This window comes from Mastomys coucha, unplaced genomic scaffold, assembly GCF_008632895.1.
Source record: "Mastomys coucha isolate ucsf_1 unplaced genomic scaffold, UCSF_Mcou_1 pScaffold14, whole genome shotgun sequence".
NCBI lineage: Eukaryota > Metazoa > Chordata > Mammalia > Rodentia > Muridae > Mastomys > Mastomys coucha.
In genome coordinates this window covers 62,052,332-62,063,330 of record NW_022196896.1, presented here as the reverse complement: position 1 = coordinate 62,063,330, position 10,999 = coordinate 62,052,332, and the positions used below count along the sequence as shown (strand labels likewise).

General features: G+C 45.3%; 1 protein-coding gene across 24 annotated transcripts in view; it reads right to left on the bottom strand.

Annotated features, from left to right (window-relative positions):
- Nucleotides 1-10,999, bottom strand: part of Dst (dystonin) — a 415,027-nt gene that overhangs the window by 78,157 nt on the left and 325,871 nt on the right. For all 24 annotated transcript variants that reach the window (XM_031367095.1, XM_031367096.1, XM_031367099.1 and 21 more), the window contains 3 exons: nucleotides 7,299-7,498; nucleotides 5,290-5,785; nucleotides 1,848-3,319 (listed from right to left, as the gene is read on the bottom strand). In XM_031367095.1, the coding sequence (XP_031222955.1) occupies nucleotides 1,848-3,319; nucleotides 5,290-5,785; nucleotides 7,299-7,498 (2,168 nt within the window). The remainder of the gene's footprint in view (nucleotides 1-1,847; nucleotides 3,320-5,289; nucleotides 5,786-7,298; nucleotides 7,499-10,999) is intronic.

The window sequence follows — 10,999 nt, the reverse complement described above, 5'->3', positions numbered from 1 at the left end:
CAGTGGGATGTACACTCACTAGGATGCACACTCACTGGGATGTACACTCACTAGGATGCACACTCACTAGGATGCACACTCACTAGTAGCACACTCATTAGGATGCACACTCACTGGGATGCACGCTCACTGGGATGCTCACTATCACAGCCCTCGCAGCATGGACATTTCACTGGCTTCTGCAGCTTCACATGCATCCCTCTCAAGTCCCTCCCGGTGGCCGGTTTTACAAAAACACTGTTCTTAAATGAGAGTTCCTGATGTTCTGGGCTAAAATGAACAATAACAGCAGCGTGTTACTCAAGCCCATAACTTAGGTTACAACAAAACTGATATGAAAATTTCCCAGAGGAAACATCAGGTCTGGCGTAAGGCATTGTATGCTTCTCATCAAAATACACAGGCTGTGATGTCACCACTTGTGTGACCCTGTGCGAACCACCGATGCCGGCTGTCCCGTATCACAGGAAAGAGGGATGAACAGCATCTACTTCACATGGCTGATCCCACAAAGCATCTGACACAGTGTGAACCCAAGGTGCAGGCCTGTTGCTTGTTGTCATTGTTTTTAGGGAACACACAAACCAACAGCATCTCTATATGCATCTCTCTGGTCCCTGTGATCACAGCTTTTTCAGCCCTGAAGGGAGTCTCCTCCCAAGGCGCAGAATATACAGCAAGCAGTGGTAACAGATAACTTTATCTTCCAGAGTTCACTCACATAAGCCCCATTACGAAAGACAAGCAAAGGAAACAGTGGATCGATGTAACAAGAAAGCTCCAAAATCCATTTACTTTCCATTTTTTCCCATGGGAAACAACGGAATCTGAAAGCTGAACACAAGGTCTCTCATGCTTTACATTGAGGGCTCAGGTATAGTTTTACATATCCTGGTTCTGAGGGGTTGCCCTTTATCCTCTATGTGTTAATGGTACCATATTCCTCTACCAGTCTTTGACAGAAAGTGAAACACATCTCATGAACAGAACAGGATCCATGACAACTTCAGGAGGTTTGTGGTGCACACATACACACAGCAAATGCCTGATGTGTCGAGGATGCTTGGCATCCCTGTTTCCAGGAATGAACCTATCTTCGTACCCTACAGTGATATAGCTTCAGCTTTCATACATGGGCCCAAATCCAAAGGCACGTTCAAGCCAGTGTTAATGTAATGATCCATTTATTAAGTACCACTCACGCTATCAAGTGGCGGGTACGGCTTGCTCCAATCAAAAAACAACTTCTAATCTCATCAGGCATAGGCAGAAGATGTGTATAAAACTGGGATTACAACATGAAGTAGCATACAGCCTTAAGGAAATATATAAACTTTCACGAGAAAACATGCTTAGAGAACAAATTAAATGTAGAAGGATGAGAAGACTCCTTTAAAAAGAGAAACAGGGAATAGGAAAAGACTGTAATTTACCACCAAAGAAAAGGCTGGGAGACAAACAATTGAAGCACCATTCAAAATACAGCCCTGGTCACCTCAGATGCCAGCTATAAATGGCGTCAGAAATGACTCCCACTGAGGTCAGGTTGAGGCCTGCTTGGAACTTCCTCAAGTACTCATTGGCTTCATGACACCATCTAGGCCTTTTCCTATGGGGACTCCTGTCCCAAGTTACCTTGGAACTGCAATATCTGAATACTAGAACCACAGATATTCATTCTAGCTTCAAACTCCATGTATTATGTACTCTTTCAGGCTTCTATACTATATGTAGTCAATGTAGACGGTAAAAGCAACAACAACCAAATATACAGAAAATTTACCTTTCCATACTAATTAGAAATGGCTTTTAATAATAAAGACCTACAGGAAAAATAGTTCCCCTACCTTAAACACATCAAGCTGCTGGTTGATTGTCTCTGTTTCTGTACCCACGGGGCCCTGGGACTCTTCGTGTTCTTCAGCCTTCTGGAGCAGAGTCGAGAACTCCTCCAGCTTGCGGTGGAACTCTCTGAGCTTCTCGGTGGCTCCATCTACCTGCTCCGCTCTGGCTTTTGCCCGGTCCAGCAGCTTGTTGCACTGCTTGCTCAAGGCTTCTAAGTCCCTTTTGACTCCAATAAGGTCAGGAGAGGTCTCCTCGGTGGCTAGCATCATCTTGCAGGTTCTATTGGCACTGTCATTGCTCGAGATGAGGGCTTCCAGTTTTTTCAGAAAGGTCTGCATGCATGCCTTTTGCGTTCGCAGGGTTTCCGCATCTCTCCCCACCGGGGCCATGCCATCCAGCTCATCGTCAAACTCTGTAAACTGAGAGAACATCTCTCGGATGGTATTCTGGAAGTGGCCGAGACCCTGGAGCTTGGTTTCTAAGAAAGAACACTTCTCGTCGACCTGTTGGCTCAGCCCTCTGTGCTCTTCGGCTAATGTCTCTGCTTGCAACAACACGTCAGATGTTCCCTTTGCGTCTTCAGCTTCTACCACAAGGTCCTGAGCAAGCCTTTTTGCCGTGTCTACTTGAAGCTTCAGGGTCTGCAGTGACTTCTGCTGAGCCTGCAGCACCGTGAGGTGCTTGTTACTGTACGCCTGGGGTCCTAGGGAGTGATGGACCTCTAGCTGTTCTTTTGCATCTTGAAGCTGCCTTTTGGCATCTTTGGAAACTTCTTGAAACTCTTTAAACTTCTGGGCCATGTTCTCCAGGAAGACTTTCTTACTTTGGAGCTGTTCCGTGACCACGTTTACCTTCTGGATCAATGACTGATTCTCCTCCGTGACCGCTTCTTTATCTACATCGCAGACACTGAGCAGGCTATTGGCTGTGTTGTTCAGTAGCTCCAGCATACCAAAGTGGTGGTCCATTTCCTTCTGCAGGGACTTTATCCCGGCGATGGAACTCTCCGCCTCAGTGGGATCCAAGGAGAGCTTTACACTGTCCAGGCTATGCTGACACTTGTCTATCCATGGCTGCAGCGTCTCCACCTGCTCTCTGTACTTGAGGGCTTTTTCCAACGAGTCTTTCAATTTCTCTTCCCTTTCTTTCACCTGTTTCCTAAATCGGTCCCAATCTGTCTTGATGGTGTTAAGCTGCAACTGTAGAGCTGCCTTCTCTGCTCCCTGTGTCTTCGATAACAGGTTTTCGCCTTCTGCAACGGTTTTCTCATAAATGTTAGACTGCTCCGTGAAAGTTTTGCCAAAGTCTTTCTGCACTTTAAGTAATGACTCCAAGACATCCAGCTTGGCAGATATCGGGGGAGAGTCCCTTTGCTCTTCTTTCTTTGCATCAAGCCATGCTTGAAAATCCTTAGACATTTGCTGAAATTGGTGTGAGCTCGCACAGGCTGACTGGAGGTGCTGAACATGATTCTCTGAAAGTAAGACCACAAATGTATTAAGATTTTTAACATTATCTATTTTTTTAAAAGAAAACCAACAAGAACCTCCAAAAGGTGGTGTGCGTTATCCTAAGGCAGACCCTTAGCACTGATTAAAAGAACTGTAAGCAAACTTGAGTTATTGACAGAGGGGAAAAAGGAGACATAAATACTATTAGAGGCAGCTGGGGCAAGAAGGCAGCTATGGGGGCCATGGAAATAGGTAAAGATGGAGGCACAAGGTGTGGACACGTCATACCAGGGCTGTTCTCAGACTGTCTTCTTCATGTCAGAGTGACCAATCAACACTAGTACAGCTCTGGACTGTCAATCACCCACTTACTTCTTTTAATCCTAAATACACTGGAATTATACTTCCCCTCCCCCAATTCCTGCCATTTCCTCTCCACTTTTCTACTCATACAACTTCGAGTTCTTTCTCTCTCTAAAATAAAAATAGTAAACAGTAAAAACTAAAACAAGCAGCTGAAAGGTGGTGGGGCATGCCTTTGATCCTAGCCCCCAAGAGGCAGGTGCAGGAGCAGGGGCAGCAGATATCTGAGTTTGAAGCTAGCCTGGTCTATAGAGTGAGTTTTGGGACAGCCAAAGTTACACAAAAAAACCCTGACTCAAAAATAAATAAATAAATGAGTAAATAAATAAATAAATAAATAGAAAAAAAAGAAGAAAATCAGATAAAAATATTAAAACAATATCAAATTCACATACATATGAAGGAAGGAGAGAGGGAGGGAGAGAGGAAGGGAGGAAGAAAGGAAGAGAGAGAGAAAGAAAGAGAAGAGAGATTGATTGATCAATCTATGGAGTCTGCTTTGTATAGACCAACTATACCCACCCCTGGGTCCTCCTGTGGAGTGTTGCTAACACCCAGTAACACTCTGTGGTAGAAAACAGATCCCCCCCTTTCCCAGATGGTACCAATTGCAAATGGCTTCTTGGTTAGGGTGGGGCTTTGTGTCCATTTCCCCTTCTTGTTTTGGGGGTTTTGTTGTTGTTTTTGAGACAGGGTTTTTCTGTGTAGCCCTGGCTGTTCTGGAACTCACTCTGTAGACCAGGCTGGCCTCAAACTCAGAAATCCGCCTACCTCTGCTTCCCAAGTGCTGGGATCAAAGGCATGCGCCACCCCTGCCCGGCTCCATTTCTCCTTCTTAATACTGCGATTTTGTCTGGTTTGAACCAGTGTGCTGTCAGTAACCTGCTTCACATCAAATACAACCCCCATCCTACGTATCTGACTTTTCCATATTCTGGGGGTTTACATCATTTGCCAGGTACTTCCAACTCTGAGATCAAGCTAGGACACCACCCGTGCAGATTCTGTGTACTACACTATGCCGTCTGGGTGCCAAAGAAGTCTCAAATGGTTGCCGCAATCAATATAAAGACAGAGCCAATTAAAAAACAAATCAGATATGACCAGAGGCAAGGGTTAGACACCAGCAGGACTTCCAAAACAGAACACACTGGCGAGCTGCCATGTCCTTCTTCGGCAATACCCTTCATCCACCCCATTGCATTTAATAAGTGCTGACCTGTTTGTCAGAGAATCATCGCTACATGTGAGAGAGGAACATAGAGAAATCTACACATTTCTCTACAAAACCTTTCTGTGACACATCATACAAAGCAATAGTAGGAGGAAACGACACGAAGCCTTTAAAATAACCATGCGTCTCTTTTTCTGATGAAGTAAAACAACGTAACACAGCAAAGATGTTTCTGCATTTAAAAAGAAAAGAGAAAACTGGGACCATGCAGAGTTAAAGCATTTGCGGTGTGTGGACCATGTACAGAGCATCTCATCTCATCTGTGTAGAACGTCTAGACTACCACAGAACTGCTCTCTGTGCTCCGTGCACAAATTAATTATCAAGAGCTTGGAAATAGCATGACAGGGCACTGACTTCTGACCAGAAAATAGGTATGTAAAGAGAGAAGCCAACCTGTTTTTTGCTCAATATCCTTAAATGACTTTAAGACGCCTTCCAGTTGCCTGCGCAGTTCTGCTTTCAAGTACTCCTCTTTGACCAGTGCCGACAGGTCCTCACAGACCGCCTGGGCCTCCTGGATCTTTGGTGTTTGCTGCTCGACTTCCTGCTTCAGCCTCTGGGCTGCCTCCAGTTGTTGGTTCATAGCATCTGGCAATGTGCCCGAGGTGAGGCCACTGCTTAGCTTGTCATCCAGCTCAGTCAGGGTACCTGAGAGACTTCTTAGTAGGTTCTGGTACTGTGTGCTTTTGAGGATAGCCTGGCCAATCCAGTCGCTTCTGTCCCTCAATTGTCCTGTTAGGTTGTCCCACTTCTGTGTCACAGCTACCAGTTGCTCGTTCACAATCCCACGTAAAGCGGGGTCTTCCCCAGGCCTGCTCAGAATGCCCTGGCCAGCTGCCGTGAGCTGTTCATACTGAGGTTTCCGGGTGTCGAATTCTTGCAGCAGAATCTAGGTTAGCCGTGGAAAATAAGCAAAGGATTGTATAATTAATTACAGAAAACATAAATTCATTCATTCATTCATTCATTCAATGTATATAAGTACACAGTTGCTGTCTTCAGACACACCAGAAGAGGGCATCAGATCTCATTACAGATGGTTTAAGTCACCATATGGTTGCTGGGAATTGAACTCAGGACCTTTGGAAGAGCAGCTGGTGCTCTTGACTGCTGAGCCATCTCTCCAGCCCCAGCAAACATAAATGTAAGCATCCAAACATAAAGAAATGGTACTCAACTTCTCCACTGTGTCCGGAATTCTGTTCTCATGTTTTCCTACTATCTCGAGGACAGTGAGGTTATCAGAAACTAATTTCAAGACCCTTGGTGCTTCACAGTTAACAAGATTATATCATCTTTCAAACGGGCAAAGGCTCGTTCACACAAGAGACACTGTCACTGAGCTCCCACTAACACCTCCATGTTTACCTTGCCTGGATCACACGTTTCTTTTCACTAGCTTTATACTCCTGATTCTACAGTGAAGAAAAATGCAGCAGAAACTTGATTCTGCCCAAGTGCTCTAGGCTTATAAAAGTTTCTTGAACATAGTGGAGTTCCTGACATTTACAATCTTTATTATAGCTTTAGATATAAAATCTCACCGATCGGAACGTAGAGGCTCTTCACGGCTGTCAACAGAAACGATCCCCAAATGCCTCCTTGTGGTGTACTGAATCTGCTATTTATATTTATATTTTTTACCTACTTTTTTTTTGTATTTGTTTACCTATTCATTTCAGACTCCTAGGGCTACAAGCAAATATTTGTCCAGATATTTCCTTTTCATCTTTTCGTCTTGGCTCTCTTTATACTGTGAAATTATGAACTAGAACATGTAACTTTAGACCGCTGAGTCCTGGTTACACGTTTGACTGAAACGAGCTGCTCTTCCCTGCTGGAGCCACTGCTCGCCAAGTAGAAACACAGCTGAAGCCACCACAGACCTGAAGCTACTGTGCCCAACTTGGACGTTATGGGTTTGCTTTCCCATGCGGGCTCCTCTGGTGACTAAGGTTTACCTAATGCACTTGGTCCCTCTGCTCCCTCTGCCTTTGCCCTTGCTGTCCCTTTTGCTCTGCCTTCTGCTCAGGACTGTACTGGGCGAGTCTTAACAAGTCTCCATCAAAATGAATGAAGCCTCAAAGGATAATTTATGAACGATACAAAGTATACACCAGCATCACCATCACTTGGCCGATCCAGTCATCCTTTAGAGACCTGCGGCCGGTTTAGTGGGCCTGCAACACCCACCACGTGACTGGATATGTGGAGGATCTGTCCCACATGCTGGCTCAGGGAGACCACGATGGCTACCTCACCACTGCAGCTCTCTGGAACCTCTGCTTCAGACAGTGTGTCACACAGCAAGAAGGTTGAGCTAAAGTGTTTACACTGCAAACATTTGCCTTGCAGCGACGTCAAGGGGGCCATACCCTGGCCGTTGCTCGGGCAGCACTCACCTGGACCTGCTGTTTCTGTGTGTTCAACATGTTTGGGTCAATGGACAAGGGCCCGAGCACACTGACCATCAGCTCTTTCTCCATGAGCCACTGTTTTAACTGGGCCTCTGTGGTCTGGAACTGGGTTAGGTTATTGGAGGATTCTTCCAGCTTTTGTTGCCTGTAGATGGTTAACTCATTGAGTTCTTGCCACTTAGTGTCTGAAAACAAGAAAAAGGACCAAGCTGGCATTTGTTTTCTTTTCTTTTCTTTTTTCTTTATTTAATATCACTGTTGGGAAACTGTAACCATGCATTCAAAAGGATACATAATAGATGGCATTCCTTTTGTTCCCCTTGGTGTTAGGATGTAAACCTAGGGCCTTGATACTAGGCAAGTACGTAACCTGTAAGCTACATCTCTAGCTTGTTCATGTCTGGTTAAGGCTCCTTCCTATTGATCCTACCTTAAAAGAAGTACTAGTGTGAAATGATACGTAGACCATGTGTTAGATCACATGCCCACCATAATAAGATGTCGGTTACTGTGAGGCACAGTCTGGAGAAGTCAGCCATTGGCGTCTATGTCTTGACCTCAGTAGGGTTGGACTGGATGGGATTGCAGGGGGAGGGAGGAGAGCAAGCCCCAGAGCATAAAACTATAGTAGTCAAAATATGTCTTTTCTGCAAGGGCTCTTTCTCTGGAGGCTTGCTTCCCTGTCATGCTGTGTGCAGTGGCTCTCAGAAGGCCTGCCGTGCTCTCCCATCTCAAGGCCCGGCCATGTAATGTGGATTTTCCCCATCATGCTGTTCCTCCCACCTCAATGTCTGACCCTGGCCTCCACAGTCCTGAGGCTCTCTTTCCTAATAATGCTCATTCTTTATGATGATTGGTCTCAGCTTCCTTCTCTACAAGCCAACTCAACCTCTGTTTCACTCCTTGTTATAGCATTATGGAACGGGTAATTGTTTATTAACTCGTGTATACGTAAACCAACCGAACCTCCATGTTACTCCTTGTTATCGCATTATGGAACAGGTAATTGTGTATTAACTCGTGCATACATAAAACAAACTTAAACCTCAGGTTCCTGTTTTCTCACATTCTCTCTAAAAGTCCTTATATAGTTGATAAATTGTACGTGTGCACACATATGCGTGTGCACATGTACATGTATGTAGTGGGCACCGAACCTAGGGCATTGTGAATATTAGGCCAGATCTTTATTACTTAGCTATACCACAACCGCAAATTAAAAAAGCAATCCTCCATTATTTCTAGGCAAATGGGTTCCATATTTGAATATTTACCCTCAAGCATTCTATGAAATTCACTCAGCATCAACCAACTGTTGCAAAGCTACAGTACGAAATCCCAGCAGCCCTGTGAAAGGACAGGTCTAGCCTTATGACTGTGGCCTGACACTGACTTCTAGAAAGTTCACAGTTGAGGATTGGACAGCAAAGTGGCAAGAAAAATCACACAGAAAAAACAAAAAAAACAAAAAAAACAAAACAAAAACCAAACCCCTTCTTGTGTTTTAAAAGTCTATGATTTTGTGTTGTACTGCATTCAGAACTATGAAAGGGAACATCAATTCTATTTCTCTGAAGACGAATGATGGTGCCCTTAGAGGCCAGAGGTGCTAGCTCTTCCTGGAGCTGGGTTATAGATGGTTGGAGCTGCCCGGTTTGGGTGCTAAGAACGGATCTCAGGTCCTCTGCAAGAGCAGTATCCACTCCTAACCACTAAGCGTCTCTGGATGGCAGGCAGGAACCATGAGTTGGCTTGGCCTGGCTGCCTTGAGAGGCATGCGTCACAGGTTTTTCAGGTTACAGTCCGTGGCTCCTGGAGCGCAATGTGCCTTCCAGTTCCGGACAGACCAAAGCACTCCCTCAGGCAGTGAAGCATTAGGCTGCTTTGTGTTTCTCTGTATGTTCCCTTAGGAGTCAAGGAAGCATGGAGACTTGACAGGAAATTGGTCTTGGACATTAATCTTCCGTACCCTGTTTAACTTGCAGACTTCATTGTAATCCTGGTGACTAACAACTGTATTGACCCTGGCAATTACCATTATATTCCGATTCTGACAGGACAAGTCTTATTGCTCTCAGTAAAATGGTCAGTCTTGCTCTTGCCCCTCCAACCCCAGCCTGGTAAGCAAGCGCAGGCGCTTACAATGGTCCTCTGACCTCACCGCCCATGCCACCACAGCTCAAGACCACCTTTGATGTACTCAGGGCTGCTCTCTACTATGGCCTACACCATACTTTTCCTAGACGGCAGTGCTTCCCAACTCACTTGCTACAGAAGCACCCAGAGGGATGAGCACACACTGGCCTGATGCAGTAAGAGGTCTGCAGTAGGCTTCTGCAAGTTCAGAATTCTAACTAGTTCCAAGGGGGTACAGCAGTTTTCTGTGGACCTAGTTTAGCAGTCTTGCAATTCTCTCTCTCTCTCCCTCCCCCCTCTCTCTCCTGCAAGCCATTTGATTCTAAAATAATTTAAAATGATTAATTTTAAAAACATACCAGTGCCCTACTCAAATCCTTCCATCAATAACTTTCCATCCTTTAGATGATAAAATTGGAAGGCACTTGCCAGAAACTTAGGGCCAGTCACAATTTGCCCTGGAACACCCATCCTGAGGCATTTACACGGAGACGAAGCCTTTAGCCTAGCCCCAGGAATCTTAACATCCGCACCAAAGCAGCCTATGTCCAGGTAAGCCACACCTGAGCACCTTCATGTGACATCTCCTACCCCTGACCATCATTCCTAGTCCCCTGGGATCTTACCCTCAGGTAGGAAGCATTCTGGCTTGCCTAGGTTCCACAGAGCATATCTCTTGAAATGAAACATTAGTTATCAGAGGCAAGCACTGAAGCCCATAAACAGTAACTGCTTAGTGGGACTGCTTTATTTCAGAGATGAAATGTGTTTTAATGTGTGTGTGTGTGTGTGTGTGTGTGTGTGTGTGTGTACAGGTGTGTGCTCACATACATGTGCACACATACACATGTGGAAGCTGAAGGACAACCTTAGCTGCTGTTCCTGGAGCTTATGTGCTGTATGCCTTTGTTTTTATCTATGACATGGCATCTCTCATTGGCCCGGAGCTTGCCAACTAGGCTAGGCTGCCCAGATGGCCCAGGGGTCTACCTGTTTCTGCCTCCTCTGCACTGGGGTTGCAAGCTGTGTTATCATGTCAAATGCTTCTATGCGGGTTCTGGGATGGAACTGTCTTCATGCTCCTAAGTTAGGCAACACTTTATTGACTGAGCTGTTTCACAAGCCCCAAGAGCTGTTTGTCACTTGGCACAATATGCTAAAGGACAAACTTTAATAGAACACATTGGGGACTTTTATTTAATGGCGTTCCTCTAGAGCAGAAGTCCCAATCCTATATAATCTGACTGGTGAGACTGTTAACAAAAGCACACGGGGTGGGGGAGTATCAAAAGCATCGGGAGGCTCCGTAGGAGATGAACGCTCTTCAGTCCCACCTCTTCTCTCAATCATCTGACCTCAAGTAATTCGGATATCCCTAGGAGAGTCACTGACGTAGGGGAAATCATGATGCAGAGGGATTCTTGAGTCAGATTCTGTCTGCCTCTGACCATTAGGAACACTTCACTTGTTTCTAAGCTTACGGTGCCAAAAAATGATGGGAAGAAGGTTTGAAATAACTATAGTGGAATAACTGAAAGTCAAGCCATTCT